General features: G+C 39.1%; 3 protein-coding genes across 14 annotated transcripts in view; 2 read left to right on the top strand and 1 right to left on the bottom strand.

The window, feature by feature from the left end:
* The window catches only part of ADAMTSL3 (ADAMTS like 3), a 179558-nt gene extending 167738 nt beyond the window's left edge, over positions 1 to 11820 (top strand). For 8 of the 10 annotated variants that reach the window (XM_090148955.1, XM_090148956.1, XM_090148962.1 and 5 more), the window contains exons 25-31: positions 1082 to 1201; positions 1642 to 1854; positions 4217 to 4400; positions 6385 to 6589; positions 7370 to 7479; positions 9054 to 9268; positions 9771 to 11819. In XM_090148955.1, coding sequence (XP_090005081.1) covers positions 1082 to 1201; positions 1642 to 1854; positions 4217 to 4400; positions 6385 to 6589; positions 7370 to 7479; positions 9054 to 9268; positions 9771 to 9880 — 1157 coding nt within the window. In that variant the 3' untranslated portion in view covers positions 9881 to 11819. The other 2 variants (XM_090148954.1, XM_090148963.1) reach the window with 2 other exon arrangements.
* A 723-nt stretch (positions 11821 to 12543) lies between these two features.
* Positions 12544 to 19773, bottom strand: SAXO2 (stabilizer of axonemal microtubules 2). Of its 2 annotated transcripts, none has more exons than XM_090148966.1 (4): positions 19623 to 19773; positions 17619 to 17798; positions 16647 to 16849; positions 12544 to 15464 (listed from the first exon to the last, which is right to left on the bottom strand). In XM_090148966.1, the coding sequence occupies exons 1-4, from the start codon at positions 19661 to 19663 to the stop codon at positions 14653 to 14655; spliced, it is 1236 nt and encodes a 411-aa protein (XP_090005092.1). In that variant the 5' UTR covers positions 19664 to 19773; the 3' UTR covers positions 12544 to 14652. The 2 variants fall into 2 exon arrangements, with proteins under 2 accessions (XP_090005092.1, XP_031443557.2); XM_031587697.2 differs by having other exon boundaries at positions 12544 to 15635.
* EFL1 (elongation factor like GTPase 1) overlaps positions 19730 to 20292 on the top strand; it is a 58457-nt gene continuing 57894 nt past the window's right edge. The window contains exons 1-2 of one of the 2 annotated variants that reach the window (XM_031587696.2): positions 19730 to 19806; positions 20044 to 20146. In XM_031587696.2, the coding sequence (XP_031443556.2) occupies positions 20056 to 20146 (91 nt within the window). In that variant the 5' untranslated portion in view covers positions 19730 to 19806; positions 20044 to 20055. The other variant, XM_090148964.1, reaches the window with a different exon arrangement.

Genomic DNA, 20292 nt, shown 5'->3' on the forward strand with positions numbered 1-20292 from the left:
TTTACCACACATTTATGGTTGGTCTCCATAAATGTTCAGCAGGCATCAATGCATGCTATTTTTTCTGCACCAAGGAATTCAGTGACATACCTTTGCTTCAGATGCACTTCCATATCTGTCATCATTTTGTCAGACTGCTCTTCTGCTGCTATCTGTCACACAACAAGATGGAACAGAATATTGGTGGGAAGGTTCAGTCTCTACTGCCATACCACCAACTTCCACCTCTGCTCATATGGGCCAACATCATAAAATGAGAGGCATTACTTTTGGTGTAGGCTTCATACAAGGACAAGCAGGAGGCTTTATACAGACCTTGTACATTGAGGAAAAAATCTTCAATACTCCAATCCAGTCAGTAGAAAATAACCCCAAAAAGTTAGAATAAGAAAAATGATTGAAAATGTTGTGGAAGGAGAATTGTGGCTATTAAGCATGCTCATTCGAATGGAAATTTGGACCACATGAGCAGAATTGTGTGTTACTGACAGATTCTTGGCAGCTCTTCTGGCATATGATGAAAAGGATGAGTTGCTGTAGTGATTGGTATCTGACTCTGCCTACATTATGCACTGTGCATAATGAGATCTTAAAATATGTTGGTTTTTTTTTCTTAATTGTAGCATTTTGCCATGATTCCACTGGGGAAAAAAGAGAGGAATTGGCTTAATTCTGTTGGAAAAAATATTTTTCTTAGAATTTGTGTGTGTGAATGATTTCCAATTAAAACATAAATAGCATTGTCTTGTGAAACAGTAAATAGACTATACATCCTGTAAATTTTGTTCTTTAACTGATGTTACAGCTTATAACTTATTACGTTACAGCTTATTGTTGCTAATAAATGCACACAGTTCAACAGATTTGATTATGTTAAAAGCAGGCAGGAACACTGTAAACATCTTGTGCATTTCCCTGTTTTCACATCTGAGGTGTATTTGCTTCATGAACAATTCAATCAGTAGGTTGATCAATTCAAAGCCCTATTGTACTTGTTCTTCATAAGAGTGTTTTGGTTGCTTGTTTTTTAGCATGTTGATGTAATTCTTCCTAAGAAGAGATCTTATATACTGTTTTACAGAACAAAGATTTACAGAGAATAATACTTTACTATCAAAGGGAAGCAGAAAAAAACGTGTCCTAATGGCATCTGGAATTGGTACAAATGTTAGTGTGGTACCTGGAGATCCATTAAGAATAGGTATGTTGCCTTTTGTGCTTTCTCATTTGAATGATAACATTTGTTCATTAAAAAAGAGGAGCCCCATGGAGAAAGTAGGGATGATTCCTGAGAGTCCGTGTTTGGTGAGTTGCATAAAGTGGAGTTTGGAGTGCAATCCTAATTCCTTTTAAATAATCACTCTCCACTCCTCCTCTTCAGTTATACATAAATGGAGTGTGTAAGATCTTACTGCAAGGGGAAATATAAAGAGCTGGGATAGGTGTATGCCAACTGAAAAGCCTCAGGGGATGATCAGGACTACAGCTTGGACTTCAGTGAATTTATGCATATTCTTATTTTTATTTAAACTAATGAGGTCTTTTATATAGAATATCACTGTCATACGTAACTATGTCCAAGCTTTTCAATGCAGCTGCTGTGTTTAGGAAAAAAAATGCTAAAATACTATCAATTTTTAGGTTGCCCAGTGCTACCCAGCTCCAGAAATATTGTTCACTGGCTTTTCGGAGGTAGTCCAGTTGAGGAAGTCAAAACCTTGGAATACCGAATCCTGGCTGGGGGTCGCATCCTGGAGGTGAACACCAACTCGGGTCAATTTGCTGGGCAGTTCCAGTGTTGGACTTCAGCTAGTGCAAAACCAGTGTCAGTTTGGGTAAATGTCAAGAAGGAAGGTTTGTTGAAAATTATGACAAATTCCTATTTTTTTTTTAAATACTATTTTCTTTCACTCTTTATGGACTTCCCTGAACCCTTACCTGCTTTTATAATAAGAAAGTAATACATTAAAACATGTTTAACTTCACATATATGCACAATCCCCCTAAGCCAATAGACAACGTCCGTTCTCAGAGTTGAATTTGGGCAGGGGGATGTGGGTTTCCTTACCTGTGCAGCTGGAAATCCCAGAGGATGTTGCCTCATTAGATGTCTTGCTGCTTTAAATCAGGTAGGTTTTCCCACCTTCAGCAAATCATGTAAATGCTACCACAATAGCCTACCAAACTGAAACAAAACAGGCCTTGAGGCCATTTTAAGACAATAAGAATAATTTTCTCATATTTCAGCATCGTTACAATATGGTTGCCATTTTATTATAGCCACCCTTAAACATACCAGTGTAATGGGGCACCCTGCATTACTCATCAATTTAGGTTTTAAGTTTTCAAGAACATTTTATAATGTCCTCCAATGTAATGTTTTTGCACACAATTCCACTTTCATTGGAAAATTTTAAAACGTGGAACTGAGAATTGCAAATGAATGAGCAGCAGGACAATAGGCTGCATCTACAGACATTTCAAGAAGTGTGTAAATATTTAAAGTGCTTTTGAGATTAATAGCATTATAACTGCTAGACTTTAAAATTTAGAGGTAAGAATTTAGATCCTAAGATCCTGGCAACAAAACACCAAATTCCTTTTGACAGGTTAATAAAAAAAGCAAACATCCCCTGTATGCAGGGGATGCAAATCAGATTTTAAAAGAAGTCTCTGTTGAAATTGAAGTTTCTCATGTATTATTTATCTATTATCTATATATTTTGGCTTATTGTGGGTGAACAAAGGAATGAAAGAAGATTTAAGATGAGATCTTGTAAATCCCCTCAGGGACTGCCACTGGATCACTTCTATGAGTGAAGCTGGGTCTGTATGAATGAGGAGGCAAATTAATTTCACTGAAGTATACCTATGATCAAAACGTTTACTATTGGTGACAAGTCTGAAAACAAAATTGTATCTATCTGAATACTAATGAAACAAATCATAAAATGTCCTGATAGAACTTATCAAAAAATATGTCCAAACTTTGATACGAATACAGATCTCATTAGAGTTAGAATTTCTGGGCAGGACTAACGGGGTATTAAATTGTCCATCTGTATTCTCCAGCTGAACTGCCTTTTTCAGCGAGGCTGGTCAGTGTTCTGGGAGGATTCCATTTTCCTTTCATTAGCTCTGACTCTGATTGTTGCTTGTGTAAACGTTTCATCACTGGAATAGCCGTGCATTTTAAAGACTGCAAAATCTCCTCTGGTGGTTTTTGCACAGTAGGCATATTGAGGGTACTTCTGAGTAGTATCTTCCTAGTTAAACAAACAATACAGTCTCTCCATCATAGTTGCAGTCAGTAAATTTAACTGTTTCTACTTTGAAAAAGGCCCTTTTGTATTATTTTAAGAAACCCAGAAGTAATAAGGAAACATTGAAAAACAATAAGTTAAAGAATTCATTATGTGCTGGAAGGGTGAGCCTGTGGACACAGCTGGTAGCTATCAATTATTCTTGGTTATTACAGAAAAATCTGACTCCTTCTGTGATCACATAAAAATCTGTCAGCATTGCACAGTACTTCATCTTTTACCAAGTGTCAAAAAAAAAAAAAAAAAAAAAAAAAAGTGGGGAAGGGGTAAGTGTGGGATTGTGACTAAATATAAAGGTTGTAATTGTGTTAGGGGCAATCGATTTTCAATGTAAAATGGTCTTTAAAACCAATTTCTTTTTCATGTTGCCAGAGGCCTCATTGGCAAACTAATTATGCATTAAGTAATTTTCTGTAGTTTAGTACACAATTTTCTTAAACCTTGAAATTTGTGCAATGTCTGGAGTAAGGTGAGTTTTCTTTAAAATAAACCTAGCGTAGAGCAGCAGGAAACCTAGAGAGCCTGATTTACAGTTTCCTCTTTTTAATGCTTTTTGTATAAAAATGTTATGAAACTTTTAAAAGAAGTTCATCAGTTCCTACTGTGAGCCAGACTCTGCCCTTCAGGTGCACATATGCTGATCTCATTTGCCTTCTAGTGAACTTCATGCTCATATACAGAGGCTGAACTTCAGGGGAAGCAGAGTAGGACTACATTTTACTCTGGCTTCTGGTTCCTTTTCATAAAGCTGAAATATTCACTTTTCTACGGGGATTGTGATGCCTGTCTCACTGACAGGATATGCTGCTGTATCGATTCACATGTGATGCAGCTAAAATGTTTAATACTTCTCTCACACACTTCTTTTGATTGTTTTTCTTATTGATAATTAGATTATAAATGGGAATATGCTGAGTGGAGCACTTGTTCTGCTAACTGTGGCAATTCAGGAACCCGCTCCAGGAAACTACAGTGCATGAATTCAGAGGAGCAGAAAGTAAATGAATCGTTTTGCAGAGATGTGCAAAAGCCAGCAGTTATTTACCAACCATGCAACAGAGATGACTGCCCTGCCAGGTAAACTCCTGCCTATTGTATTTCCATGTGTTCTATCTCTATTAAGATAAGCTCACCATCTCCTGAAGTCGCTTCTGTGTTTTCATACTGAGTGTGAAATTGTGTGGGTTTTATTTCATTGTGTGGGTTTTATTTCATTGTGATCCCTAAAGCATGAAAGGTGTGAAAACGGATCACAGTCAGGGAGCTCGTGATTCAGCTGAATAAATTAGACTGTTTACAAGTCCATGCTGCTGCAGCAGGTCTTGCTGCTACCACACTAACACTGTGAAAGCCACAGGAGGCCTCTGAGATGTGCTTGTTGTGTTGAATCTGTGCCAATGCCCTGAAAGAAAAATCATTATGTTTACAGCAGCCAAGATGCTCACGAGTGAAGTCTGTATTCACCTCCTGTTCTTTCATGCTAGCAGAAAAGCTCTGAGTAGTATGGTTATCTGGAATGCCTCATTTGTCTCCAGTGTCCCCCCACCACAGTGTAACACTCTTTGCATGTGCTTCTCTGCCATTTTTCTGGCTCAATCAACTAGTGAACATAGAGATCTCGTGGCAGGAAGTATCTATATCACAGGCAAATATACCACCATAGTATCTGGTTCCAAAAGCCCAAATGTTACCTTTCTATTTAATCAGTTGCACTGAGCATTCTGTCTCAGCAAGGTGCTGTTCTCAGTTTTTAGCAAGAGGCACTACATGCATTCTCAAAACAAATGCCTTGAATTGCTTAGAGGGATTGGCCTTAACATATCAGCAGTACAAAATCCATGAGAAGTCATGCACATGTTTTGGAGTTGTCATTCACTGGAAAATTTTTGGAAAGAGGTGTTAAGTCCTTAAGTGACATTATGGGAGTGCATCTTGCCAGTATGTTCTGAACTCTTCTCTAAGCACAGAAAACATGGCAACAGATGAATATTGGGATAAGTTTGTTTATATTCATTAATAGAAGCCAAAAAAACAGATCATCCTCAATTGCAAGTCTGAAACTTAGCCAGCCCATAACAAGTGAACTTTTTGCCAGTGGAAATGTACTAAAATAGAAGGAATAGTTTAAAACACAGATTCTCAATTGCAGCGCTCCCTCTAAAATCCATCCATTCAGAGCAGATGAGTCAGAGTTATGAGGATGCTGCCATGCGTTTAATCTGCTTTTCTCCAGCATAGCATCCAAGTACAGTGAGGTAAATGTAAGAGTTTTAGCATGTATTTAACTTGCATTTTAGGTGTTTGCTGAATTTGTGCATTGCTGACATGCTGTGCATGCATTGCACCCAAATATTTGCAAAGTACTTGAGCTTTAAAAGGTAGAGAGTCCAGATTGCAAAAGATTAATCTTCTTTGAATCAGTATGAAATCTTTGACTGTACGAAAGTAAGATAATTACTGAAGAAAATAGAATCTTTTTCCTGTTATCACAGAGGTGCTACAAATAGTCTCATTGTGTGTTTCTATCCTACATTTATGAAAAGATCAAGCAGAATAAATTATATTGTCACTTACTGCTTCCCTGGTAGAGTTCCTGGCTGTCAAGGCAGAATAAATCTTTGCAACTTCTAATCAATAAATAAAACGTTTTGTTTGAGCCATTATCTAGCCGGATCTTGATGTAATAAATTCAGATGAATTATGACACCTACTTCTACCACTGCATTGATAGTAACTAAATCAGTACCAGGCTGTGCTTCCCTGCAAAAAGAATAAATCAGCAGTGACCAAAGGATTTACTTACTGTCACCTTCTGGGTAACAGTGTAACTTCAGTCAGTGTATATTGAGCTACATGGGTCTTAGAACCTCTCAGTTAAACAAGTTTGTACAACCTTGGGTAAGGACTGAAAAAGATGATTCTGCCTTTTCTCACATCTAAACTCTAAGTACCCACCTAAAAATCAGCTCTCTTGATTTTTATTTGCAAACAGGTCACTGCAAACTACCAGCAAGTTTGCAACACTCTCATATTTGCTTTTATTGTCTCTGCATCCTCGTAGGTGGGTAACTAGTCGATGGTCTGAGTGCTCTGCAACTTGTGGCAGTGGTTTTCGCTACCGACAAATATCTTGTCAACAAGTAAAAGCCAACGGCAGTGTGGTGACAGTGCTAGCAGGTGCTTGTGTGCACCAAGATCGCCCTGTGGGAAGGAAGCCCTGTATGGGTTATTCATGTACAGCAGGGACAACGCAAACGAAAGAACAGGTAGGTTATAGAGTTTGCATGGAAGTTCCCCATATCGTAGAAGACATCAGTGTCATCATTCCATTGTCTGAACATCTGTATTCTCTTGCTGCTGCTGCCACACTGACACCTTGACAGCCAAGATGGAGGCTTGTGGCAATAGCTGTAACTGCCTTCGGAACAGTGACTTACAAAGCCTTGTTTCTTGATTTTGTGTTACTTCAATTCAACAAAACCAAGGAATTGAGAGCAGAACACAATCTGAAATCCAAGTGTTGGTTTCAGTATGTTTTATAACCCAACCTGTTGTTATCAATTCCAATTTTAAGCTAGTGTATTGTTTTCATTGCAGCCTTATAAAAACACAGTTCATGTAGCTTGTGAGGTCCTCAGAGACAGACATGTGCTTCAAAAGCAGTCATCCTTAATATGGAAAACTTTACTTCCTTATGTTCTGCATCTTTGTTTATGCAATAAACTTTTTCTTATTTTGGTATGACCTTTATGATTGTCAATGCAGTAGTTACTGTTCAGCAAGCAAAGTAATGAGTGAGAATTACTGTTGCTGCATTCCAGATACAGATATTAACAAGGCAAGGTTGTATATGTTTCTGAATAGTTGGGAAGGTCAGTATCTTGGAAAACCGTGTACTTAGGACACGGACTGAGGGCTGAAGGAAGAGTTATCAAGATCTATGATAGGGTTGTGCAATTGTGTAGCTGCTTAGAAGGGTGATTCTATTGTAATTAACTTGATGGCTTCTTTTTCTTTCTCACCACCTTTTTTGTCTCCTTTTTCAGTGTTCTGGTTCCTGTGTAGGCCGCCCTGTAGCTTCACAGCATCACCACTTTTTATGTCGACTTCATAACGGATCTTTGATGCCAAACTCTTCTTGTGATGAAAGAAAGAGGTACACAATTTGAAGCAGTACAAGTTGAAGTCTATAGATGATATCATAAACACTGTATAAATGCTCAAAATCTTCTCATGAATCAAATGCAAGGAAAGGGACAGTAATTCCTTTTGTGTACACAGTAAAAATTCAGGAACCCAAGGAGAGAAATGGATTTGATCACTGTCCTCCCCTGTGCTGATGGCAAAGCTAGACAGAGAGTGGGAGAACTTTGATTTCCAAAGAAAGCACAAACTGGAACAATCTGTCATAATTTAGTTACTACTGCTGAGCTAGTTCCCTTCTGCTATTATTGTTACTCAGTTCTGCAGCTGAAGAGGTTTTATAAGAGTTTTCCTAGGCTTTATTTTATAGTACCTGTAAATTTACTACTTAATTTAATTAAAATTCACTTAAATAAAATACTTAAATAAGGTATACTTTATCCAGATAAATAGATTTAATTCTGCTTTTAAGTATGTTACAGGAGTAGTAGTTAAGGTAGTTAAAGGATGTATGTGAGTCTAAAATTGAATGAGTGTTTTTACCTGAAGGTATGCATTTATTATTATTATTATTTTTGTAGGAATTCTGTTAATTTGCTTTACTGTCTCTAAATAGCTCTTTACAAAAGGAAAAATACAGGCTTTACACCTCCCCCCTTACAATGTTAATCACCTGGGGATATGCTGTTGCACATGGATGGAAGGCAGTGTCCATAAAACACTGTAATCTCAAAAATGCTGAAAAGAGAAAATAATTCTAAACATAGTGGTCTGGGGGAACAAAACCTAGCATAGGTAGGACAGTGAAGAACAAACAGTGACTGGGTATGAAGTACATACATTGCATTGTTCCTTGATTATAGAAACCAGCTCTTCATATTTTTTACTATAGACCTACTTCTGAGTTGTGAACATTTCAGATCATTTTTGAGGCATGTAGAAAGAAATTTGGGCTTCACAGAATAAAATGCTGAAACTTCCATTCACAAATATAAGCCAGGATTTCATTTTGGCAGCTTCAAACGTTTAAGAGGGTTTTGTGTCAGCATAGAAATATTACTTGTGTTCAAGAGAGAGCTTAAATCACCTGTAGCATCCAATATACAGCCTTTCAGGGTCAGTAAAATTTTCCAAAAGATAAAACATTTTTTCTATTTCAGGTTTCAGTTTAAATGAACAGAAGCTTCTCTTTTGTCATGAGTGAGGCATGATGTGTTTGGTGACCCTGCACATAGCAGGGGACCTGAAACTAGATGATCACTGTGGTCCTTTTCAGCCCAGGCCATTCTGTGATTCTATGATGAAGGGTCATGATGTGAAGTACAGGAAATTGAACTTAGGGGGAAAAAAAAAATGACTTTGAGGATTCTTAGTACTGGAAGAGGCTGCACAGAAAGGTTGTAGGGTCTCCATCTTTGGACACACTGGAAAACAGACAGGAGATGAGCAGCCTGGTCTAGTTTACTGTGTGATGAGCAGCAGGCTTGGACTGGAAAATCTCCAGAAATCCCTTCCATAATGATTCTGCATATAAGGGTTTAGCACAAAAATAAGCATTTAACTGCCATTTTTTCTTTTTTCCCAAAGATCTGCTGTCAGAAGAAACTGTTCCTCAGAAGTATGTGATGTCTACTGGCGGACAGGGCCTTGGAGGCCTTGCAGTGTGCAGTGTGGAAATGGATTTCAGTCTAGACGAGTGTACTGTGTACACAGAAAGAATAACAAACTTGTGGCCGATCAGTATTGTGGATGGAAAAAGAGACCAGTGAGCTGGCAGCACTGCAATGCCACAGCCTGTGGCAGTATGTAAATATTTATTTCTATCTCAACATAGTGATAGTTTCCAGCACTTATATTAGAAAGCGCCTCACAATTGTACGTTAGTGATTCTGCAAGCATTTGATTGTACATCTCAAAGGTAAAACTAAACTCTCTCTCAAGCAGCACTTGATAATGCTGGGGTTAGTTGTCTCCATGACTAGGGCAGTTTGATATAAAAGTCTCAAAAGCACTTCTAAAAGCAGGATTTGTAGGAAGTTGTTTTATGCAAACTTCCCTTATGACTGCCAGCTGTGAGTCGTTCATGAGTCTCTGAGCAAGCTGTTAATTCCTGGAAGGTGGGGTTCTCTGAAATGAATGCAGTGAGATCACACCACTTATGTGTGACCTACTTTAGCTGTTGTCAGAAATGTGAAGTAAAATAATTACAAAGCTACCACCAGTATCCATTGGTTGTTATGATGATTTCTGCTATTTATCTTGTGTTCATTTTCAAGTTTTTTAATGTTCAAATATATTTTTCAGAAGATGAATGCAAGGATACAACTCACTACTGTACATTTGCAAAGCAACTGAGGTTATGCTTGGTAGACGTCTACAAACAAAGATGTTGTCAGTCATGTCAAGAAATGTAACTCTTCTATGGAAAATTCGTGATACTGCAGTGAAGAGATGAGAAGAGAGGTTCATTGAATTATCCTGCTCCAATTATATACCTGTAAATAAGACATTAGTCATAACAGTTAAATGGAAAATTGGGGCTAATGAAAAAACAGTATTGCAGATTGATACGCTGGGCAGGGTACTTCTTCCAGGAACTTTTATTACCCACTCTTTACAATGGAACTTTTAATGTTTTAAGCATCTCCATGTTTGAATTAGGAATTTTTGTTTTGTAGACAAAGTAGATGTCAGTACAGTTTTCAAAACAGCAATAGATTTGTTTTGAAAAATGAAGTGTCATTATCTATTGTTTCTACTCTTCTGCTCAGTCACTGAAGTACAATCAAAGTTCTGGCATGGTTAGACTTTGCTACTGATTTTGAATTAGACACAAGGCTTCCTTGTCAGAGCTGTGAATTAAACGTTTGTGAGCACTGTTCCCTATCACAGTCAAACGGGGAGCCAACAAATAGCCAAACATGCCTGTCAGATTTTCTGTCTTTGGTTAATACTTTATTAACAGGGAAAAATGTCCAAGGAAGGATTACTAATTATGAAGATAGAGAGGTGCAAAAAATGTATTTTGAGCAGTTTTCCTTCAAGATGAATTTTTATCATGACCGATAGCCATGTGAATCTTTGCAAGATGAAGAACTGGTTGCGGTTTTTCTGGATATATTATTTTCTGTACTGCAAATTGTCTCATTTGGGCTGTAAGCACAGAGAACCCACAGAAGGCAGCAGATAGCTTTCTTTTTTTAATGTAGTTCCCACACTACTGCGCTTCTTGGAAGCCCGAATGTGAGTCTAGACTTGGATCTTTTGTTACATTACTGAACCACACTACATTTTAATTAGTGCATGTGCTGTCAGAACAGTTTTGGAAGCAGCATTCCTGCACTATGGGTTTGCATCACTGAAAATTAGATTAGCACTACTGTATAGAAAATGTTTAATATGGACTATTGTGTCCAAGGCTGACTGCAAGGAGAGGATATTCCTGATCATTACCTTTTTAATCAGTGATGGGTCTTGATTGTTAAGCAGTTTTTTTAAATTAAAAAAACAAACAAACGAACAAAAAAACCATTTTGTAATATACTTTTTGTAGATATTTATTGTCTGATTTAAAGTGCAATATTTTGTTTTGTACAGTGTTTAATAAAGATTTTTGGACATATATTTTTTCTTATTACCAAAATTTCTTATTCATATTTTTCCTTTATATTTAAAGTTTTCAGATGTTAACATATAGCATTCTTTTGTTGCTTTAATTTTGTCTCTGGATACATATGCATGCTATACGGAAGCAGCGCTGTAAATGTTTGTTATTGCACTTGGCATGACATTCCTTTGTACATTATTTTATTGCTTCTGCAGTAACTGAAGGTGTCTAATACTTTGCTTTCTTGAGCGTAGTTTTGATATTTCTGAAATAAACTCTACTTTCATTATTCAACACCCTGATTACTCAGAGATTCTTTCTTACTGTGATTTTCACGTTAGTCATGCTTTCATTCCAAGGGTTACTCTGTCAGCCTACTACGTCCATCATTCTGGGATTTTCAAAGCTTAGTTCTTACTTTTGACAGCTGTTCTCAGCTTTGCACCTCTGTTAAGAAGCAGCAGAGATGTTACCCAGCTTTGAGAACAGTCAGCTTTAATTCATGGAAATCCAGAATAAGGATTCTGTAAAAAGGTGGAATAAAGTTAGCTTTCTTTGTCAGGCCTTCATGTACATCAAAGTGTTCACTTAGAGCAAATGGAACAGCTCCATGTTTTACAGTTGGTGGACAGTGGCAATAGCTATCTGAATAAATATATTTCAGAATCTCCAATATGTGTAATAACCTTTAGAAAGGACAGTTCCTGTAGTAGAAATGCTAAGTCACGGCTTGAAACAGTAATTAAGCACCTGGTGGGAAGGCAGGGCCAACCCAGGGGAGCTCAGCTGCATGCAGTGCAATGTATCTGAGTGACTGGAAGGGGTGTAGCCAGGATCCACCCCTTCTCAGACCTCATCTAAGGGTTGGCAGTGGAGGTGAAGCATTTTGCTGGAGATCCCTCTCTACTTGAGGCCTTCTAAGGGTAAGCAGTTTCTTTCTTTTGTTCCTGTGTCCGTGGCTGTTACATTGGAGCAAGTCCTCACTTGCTACAGCCCAGGACTTTGCTACTCTGCTGTTGTTGCTGCACTTTTCATCACGTTAAGGTTCCATGATTTTTCTAAGTTGAAAATGCCTAACAATTAAATGGTATTTTAGAGTTATCCTGGATTGTAGCACTTGCAAAGGGGTGTGATTTCATTTGTTTTTGTTTTTTCACTAACTCTTTCTCAATAGTCTTCAAAAGAAAAAACAAATACTGTGTATGGTAGTATATAATAAGCACTTCTAGAACACATACTGAATCCACAAGTAACTTATACGTGTCAGCACGGTACCATAAAATACTCTTTTAACAACTATTTCTTGAGAAACATTAGTTTTCTACCCTGCTGTTTACTTTGTGTGCATTTTGATAGTATCTTGCTTATGAAGAAGTTGACCTTAAGTATTTGAATAGTGACTGAAGGTTTATAATTTTTTTTTTTTTTTGGAAGCACAATCTTCAGGGTGCGGTCTTTCTACTGTAATGTAATAAGTGTACTTTCTCATACTTTGAAATTTAGGGGGGAAAAAATTCAAGGGTAAAACTAGAATATATCTCCTTCAACCAAAAGAAGTTATCATACACGTCTGTACAGGAGCTCTTAAATGTACCTAAGTGTGCGCTCCATTTGCTCTCAAAATTTCTCTGTGACATGCTGGTAGGTGGCAGCAAATGACTTCCCACAAATTAAGGAGAAAAAGAATAAATTACTTGGGTTCTGCAAAACCAGCTGTGAAAGTTACACAATGCACCTGGGGCTTGCTTACAGACCCTGAGGAGGAGCCACTGCCAGTAGAACATGCAGGCATGCGTAACATGTGGGTTCAGGATGCGTTTCTCAGGGATTCTTTTTTCTTTCCTAGAAAAGAGGACTGGGAGGATGGTAGGGGTTTCAGTAAATGTCACGTGAGGTATGTATAAGGTATATATGTGTTATTAATTATGTATAAGATAAGCTGTCGGATAGGTGTAACTATGGAATGTTTTGACTTTAGCTGTGGATATACAGAGAATGAGTGAAGTTTCATGAAGAGGAGTATCTATAGGTTGTTTTCTTCTGTGGTACAGAAGAATGAAAACAAATTGATCATTGTTCTGTCCTTCTTCTCAGGCATCCCTGTTTCGCTGCTCGTTACTCATCCCCCATCCAAAGTATGTCTTTGCCAGCTGGGGAAATGAATAGTCTTCAAGAAAAGTTTAATTGAATTGTCATTTCATTAACAGAGTAAATCATATTGCAAACACACACTGCAAATTACCTAACAATAACCGATACTTTAACACACTCAGTTCAGGTTTCCTCCGTACGTAAGATCCAGTTCCTGCTTTCAATATCTTCTCATCATCAGTCTTCGCCCACTGATGGCTGATGTGCTTTAGAATATATTAGCATCTAGATATTCAGAAAGCCAAATGATTTTTCCTATACCGACACTGATTGTTGGTTTAACTAAAAACAGGTAAAGATACATGGGGAGCAAGTTAAATGTTTCATATAGAAGCATAATAAATTCACGTCTGACTTTAAAGTTGTTTTTATTTGTATTTGTTGCAAGTCACTTTTTAAGAGTAAACTGTGTGAAACCAGGCTCTCAGTTGTGCATCTCAATGCACGCTTCTTTCTTTAACTGGGTTTGCACTATTTTTTTAACTCCACATACACTTTTTTTCTGCCCTTTTTCTCTTCAGACTGCCTCTGCAATGAACTTTGGCAATGATAAAAGGCTGTTCAGCTTTAGATATCAGCAGAATCCAAAATTGCTGTGGATGGGCATTAACTTTTTGAGACTTGTTTGCTTTTCTTTCTCACTGTTTGCATTTTTAAGTTGAATAACAATCATCTGTGAAATCTTGTTGAGAAATTCAGTTTGCACAACAGCTTAAAAAATGACTGATGTGAGAAGGAGACAGTGTGTCAAAGTGTATCTGGAAAATCAGGAGGAGTCTGATGGCCTGCTTTGAGTCAGTGATTTCAAGTATATGTACAGAAAGAGCAAGGTTAGTTCTTGTTAATCACTCTCAGAAATTACTGTGGGACCTTTAGATTCAGAATTGGATGCAGGAGAAGAAATCATGATAAAACTAAACCCATTTTAAAGGAATACCTAGAAATGCCCAACATAACTTGGCCAACAAACTATAAAGAAAAATAAAGATCTTATCACTCAAAGTATTGATGAGATGAAGAACTGGGATATGCATGTTATTATTCAACATTTTATTTGATTATCCTGAAAAGCAAACTACTATTTAAAAAATGCAACTGCAATGATTTGACCTGCAAAAAATCATGAAAAAATGGGAAAGTAGGTTTGAGAGGGAATGGAATGAGATCTGGGAAGTCAAGGAACCTGGAATGCACAATCAAGAAAGACTTGATTCCATGTAAGATTACTCCTACAAAAACAGGCAAATCTCCAGAAGTATTTTGATATTCTTTTGGTTTGACTTGATTTTCCTTCAGCTATCAGTCTAAATGCTTTTTAAATCAAAATTTGCATTATATAGGTTGCTTTGATGTAATTAGAAGAAAAAAAAAAAAAAAAAACAACTGGTAGTGTTCCAGGTATTTCACCAGGATGCTTGCGATTAAGTATTATGACACAACAGCTACTTCCTTTGGAACATGATTGCTATTTAACTCAGAAAATTCTGGAGTGAGCTGGCGGAAGAACTTATGACCATGAGAATCTGTGTTTACATAGATATAACCTGGAGGAGATGTGTAATTTGCTGGGCAGATCTCCTGTTTCTTTGGAGTATATTCTGTGCGATACATAGTTTCATCCTGAAAATGAGCCGAATTAGGAAGAACGACATGCACAGGTTTGAAACTTTGGGCTGGAACGATGTGATGTGGTATGTAATGAGATTTGAATGTAGTTAAATCATAGAATTTTCCTGCGGGTTTTGGAATTTCCTGTTGTTTCTTAATAATTTCTTGCCGGGAGCTGGCCCAAGCTTTAAAGTCTTCCTTCATAGTAGTATTCCCTTGGAAAGGGGCGCTGGTTCTTCTTGCATTAGAAATTGGCCTTATAGGGACAGCAGGAGAAATCTCATGTTTAACATAATGAAGGCGGCTAGTGGAGTTAAAGTCCATGTTACCCAGGGGAGGAACGTACTCTCTTGATTTGCGTGCCTCAGGCAAGGAGACCAGCCAGGGCTGAAAACGATCCTGGAATTCAGTAACCCCACTAAAATGATCACTAGATTGGACTTTTGCATTTTCAGGCTTGCAGCTTCTTGCAAGTGGCCCAGGTAGCCCTTTAAAATCATTCCGGTGAGTTGTGAGATCTTCAAAGGGTTGGCTGCTTGGCTTGTACTCTTCTTTTGATTTTACAAACTTCGGTTCCAGATGATGAGCAACATAGGAAATGCGATGACTCGTAGTGCTATCAAAAGGCACATCTGAAAGTTTGGGGACACAGAGAGGTTTGAAACTTTGTCTAGGATTCAGTTCTCTAGGAACAAAGTCATCTTGAAAAGTAGTAGGATTTCCAAATTTCTCTGTAGGTGGGTGGTAGACATGATCCACTTTAACAGGTTCCCTTCTTTGAACTTCCCATGACCTATAGTCATCTTTAATACAAAAACAAAACTTCACCAAAAAAGTGTTATTTCTTAGGAACATTCCTTTGAAATTAAGACAACTTCTGGTACTAAGCCTTGCGAACTAAAGAAAATGGGTGTGAGTTAGAATAATGTTATCTCTGTGACGTGACAAACCTGATTTCTATTAACGGTGTGACAAAACCAGGAAAAACAAATGTATTTGATGCCTTATTTTGACTATTTCCTCAAAAAAAAAAAAAAAAAAAAAAGTGTTATGTGAACTCAGTAAGTTTTCTCCACCAACTGCTCTAACTTCCTGTTTTAATGGCTGTATCAGTTTGTTGTTATCTCTTGCTGTGTCTTTTCAACAACAGTGGTCCTGACAGCCAAGAATATCTTGATTTTTTTTTTTTTTTTTTTTTTGATTGCTGGTTGGCAGCTCCAGTAGATCATATCTCATCCTTTATTTATACATGCTTTTAACTGGGGTCTGGCTGCATTACATGTAACAAATTGAGTTACACATTGTATGTAAAAACTTCTATGCCTTTATAAAGTATGTCAAGGTCACTTGCCAGAATGATATTAACAGAGATTTAGTGTCTGTACTGAGTCTATCAGGATAATTTTTGTCAAGACAGATTAATAATAGGATAATATGCAAGCTATGTAATACAGGAGAAGGAAATCTGAAATCTTTTGACCTGTGGAAAAAAATTGTGCTATCATAGCTGAAACTGTCTGAAAAATACATTGTGAGTTTAATGATGGCAAACTTATGTCTGAGCCTAACAAGTGTGTGTCAGAGTCTCCTTCTAGCCAAAGAATCCCAGAGATAGCTTTTATTTTAGAACTTGTAAATGTCAGCTCTAAACAGCTGGAGGGCTGAACATCTTAAAGCATTATCACCTTCTATTATTATGCCCTACTCTCTGGCCCAAACTAAGAAATCCAGTTTCACATCTCTTATATAAAAAACTCAGGAAACTACCTTTGTCTTTGGCTACTTTTCTTTCTAAAGATTGCATTTGTTATTACCTTGATAGGTCGGTATGGTATCCAATTTTCCTCCTGTAGTGTGTTTTCTCTCTAAAGGTCTTATTAATGTCACCGGTTGTATTTCATGAGCATAATAATCTTTCTTGTATGTGGTTCCAAGTTCTAGCTCTCCAGTCTTTGGTTTATATTCTTCTTGTACCCGAAACGGTCGTTTCACAATATCATATGGTAAATAATCAGATCTGAATTGAGGAAGAGGAAAATACTGGTTAAAATATCTTTTGCTCACGAAGTCACCCTTGTCATTTCCCCATTGTGTGGAAAAACAGCTTACAATGTTTGCTCTGAAAAAATGGATCAGTCAATATGTTAGAAGGCAGTAAGGAAGAAAGGAAATGATACCACGTAAATCTAGGCTGTCCAGTGCAAGGTATCATCTTTATTCAAAGGTAGACGATGAAACAGCTTATTCAACACTTCAAGCCTCATCCCCAGGTTAAAAATATTCTTTAAAATATTTGAAAGTAGAATTGTAAAACTATAGTTTAACACAGAAATAATACATAAAGCAGGAACAGAGCAAAAATCCAACTACCACAGGTAGCAACATTTACCTCTTGCATGAAGAGAATGGAATATGAAGAGAGAGAGCATTTCACTGTGGTTCTCATGGGTCATTTTCATACAAGCACAATACAAAAAAATGGGTGTGTATTATATATAGGTGTATAAACAGTACATGCAGTACACAAACAACTTTGCAGTTTGAACTCTATGTTGAACTATGTATGGTTCTTCGGCTTTTTTGTAAATGTGCTTTATTATGTTTTATCATCTCTTTGGGGTAACTGTAAATCTACAATCTAAACTTTGCTTTTACATATGCTGAAGGATTAAGGAGTGCAATGATTGAAAATTGCAATACAAAGCTCAGCGTCCTCCTCCCTTCAAAGAGAAAATATGAGAAATGTTATAAAGCGATAGTAAAATACATTGCTTTAAAATGCTTACTTAAATGTTGTAATTCCTTCCATTTTCCCACGATGTGCTTGGTACTCTTCTTTTGGCTTCAGGCTCCGGGCAGGAGAGATGTTGCTATACTTGGGGTATTTTTCCACATATTCTGTTGTGAGGCACAGCCGTTGTCCGTTATCATAAATCCTTGTGGGCCTATGAGGGCAGCGATGGCGCCTGGGCAAAATACATCAGATGAGATCACTTTGAGAAGCTTCATTTAAGGGGAAATACCATTTGTTATCTACTGGGAATTAATAACAAATGAGAAAGATGGTTTGATGTCCATAGAATGTGTTTAAAGGATTTTTTTTCTGAGCACAAAATATTGTGCTATTGGAACAGACACAAAGAGTGCAAAAGTCTTAAAGCCTTGAACTGAAGAGGAAAGAACTTCTGAGAGCTGCTAAAATAGCGAAGTGCCCAGCACTGGATCCGAGAAGTATTGTATATTTTGTAAACTGATCTTTGAGCACGCTGAGCACTTCCAGTGGTTTTTGGCATTAAAATTGTTTGTTGATTTTGAAAAAAGATCACTTAATAAGCACAGGAAGCGATTCAGCCCAAGAAAAAGGAATCTGAATAGATTCTTAAAAATATTTAACAGTTCGTTCTTTCTAAAAGGGCTCAAGCCTTCAGTCCTTAAGTATGAACAATAACACTCAGATTCAGCTCTTAGTGAATTATATGTATGTTATAATATAAGGAAAAAATGTCCTTCAGGAATTTTGAAGGCTCTCCACTTCTGTATAAAGAGAAAGCTGAATTTAGTTCTGTCTCCTCTGTTGTATTTGAAATTTTTTTGGTTTTTGTTTTTTTTTTTTTTTTTCCTTCTGTGAATAAATTCCAGCTAGGAAAGATTGTTTCCTTCCACTTTGATATGAAACAGTAATTATATTTGCAGAAAACTTAATGGAGTTAACTCCTACAAAATATTAGATGGTTTCCTTCATCTCAAATTCTCTGAGTGTGCATTGCAATATCCAGGTAACATTGCCAAGTGACCAGGCTTCCCCTGAAAACAAACTCTATAGCTACACCGAAGCAAACAATGTGCTGCCTAACCTAACAACAGCTTGAGGTTTCACTGAGTACAAAAACTTAAATGATGTTTATTTAAAACCATATGTTTTGTGTGTGTTTTATTCAATTGATCTGTGATCCTGTGAATATAACTGCAGGCGCTGAAGGAGACCTCTGGACTCATCAAGTCCAACCCCTGCTGATGCAGTTCCCTGCAGTAAGTTACATAGGAAAGCATCCAGAGAGGTCTTGAATGTATGTCTCCATAGAAGGAGGCTCCACCAGCTCTCTGGGCAGCCTGTTCCAGTGCTCCATCACTCTCATAGAAAAGAAGTTCTTCCTTATGTTTGTACAAAACTTCTTGTGCTCCAGTTTTTGCCCACTGCCCCCTATTCTATCGCTGCACAGTACTAAAACCAGCCCAACCACATCCCCTCTTCAGTGGTGAAACAGTGCTGAGATCCCCTCTCAGCCTTCTCCAGGTCTCTCAGCCTTTCCTCTCAGGGTGATGCTCCACACCCTGTCACCTTTTGTGCTCCTCAGCCGGACTCCTTTTAGCAGATCGCTGTCCTTTCGGACCGGGGAGCCCAGAGCTGCGCCCAGCACCGCAGCTGTGCCCCTGGGGCAGAGCAGAGGACCGAAAGGACCGCCTTCCTCGCCGTGCCGGTTCTGGCACGCTGCTGGTCGTGGCACGGGAACCCCAAGTCTTTTTTCTCACAGCTCCTTTCTGCGTTGAACTCAGCGTTCGTGCAGACTCCAAGCGTGGCACTGACGGCGGTTCCAAAGGACTGCCCCTTCCCTATTTTCAACGCAAGCCAACTCATTTAAGAGGAGCGAATCCCCTCAGGAGCTTAACCGCAAGTACATCAACCCCTGTGTACCGAAAAGATGGCTTAACAGAAAGGAAGCCGGGCGCGGGCGCAGCGGAACGTCCCGTTTCCCGCCACCCGCCCAGGCTCCCCTCAGCGGGGCTCCTACCCGCAGGTGCAGATCTCGCACAGGCACCGCGGCCGCCCCATGCTCCGCTCCGACCCGGGCAGCGCTCCGTCGCGCGGCAACGGCGGCGGCGTCCCCGCGATCGGCCTCGGCCGGCCGCCGTCCGACGTCACGGCCCGGCGGAGGAGGAGCTGGCGCGGGCTTCCGGGTGCGGAGCGCGGTCGCGGTGAGTGCGTCTCCTCGGCGGGGCCGCGGCCCCGCGGCGGGAGCTGGGGGTGAGCTGTGGGGGCCGGGGGTCCGAAAGGAGATGGGCGGAAGCGTGGCCGCTCCGTGCGGGCGGCGTCCGAGCCCGCGGCGCCCCGCCTGAGCCGCGCGCTGAGGGGCCGCTGCCGGCGCGGTTACGTAACGAGCGGCGCGCCGAGCGGCGCGCGGTGCCCCGGCTGAGCGCTGCCCTCTGTCGCAGGACTAAGCAGCCATGGTCCTTACGAGCGTAGGGAAGATGATGGGACTCCAGCGAAAGGCTGCCGGCATCAGGAACATCTGTGTGCTGGCGCACGTGGATCACGGTGAGCGGTGCGGCGCTGCGGGGCTGCGCGGGCTCGGCTCGGTGCCTTATTCTAATGAGCGGGCAGCGTGCCGATGCGCGTCGGTTTTGTCCCGGTACGGACAGATAACTTCTAAATAACTTGTCGTAGCTGGAACTGAATGTCCT

The sequence above is a fragment of the Phasianus colchicus genome, chromosome 12 (genome assembly GCF_987193195.1).
Source record: "Phasianus colchicus chromosome 12, bPhaCol1.hap1.1, whole genome shotgun sequence".
NCBI lineage: Eukaryota > Metazoa > Chordata > Aves > Galliformes > Phasianidae > Phasianus > Phasianus colchicus.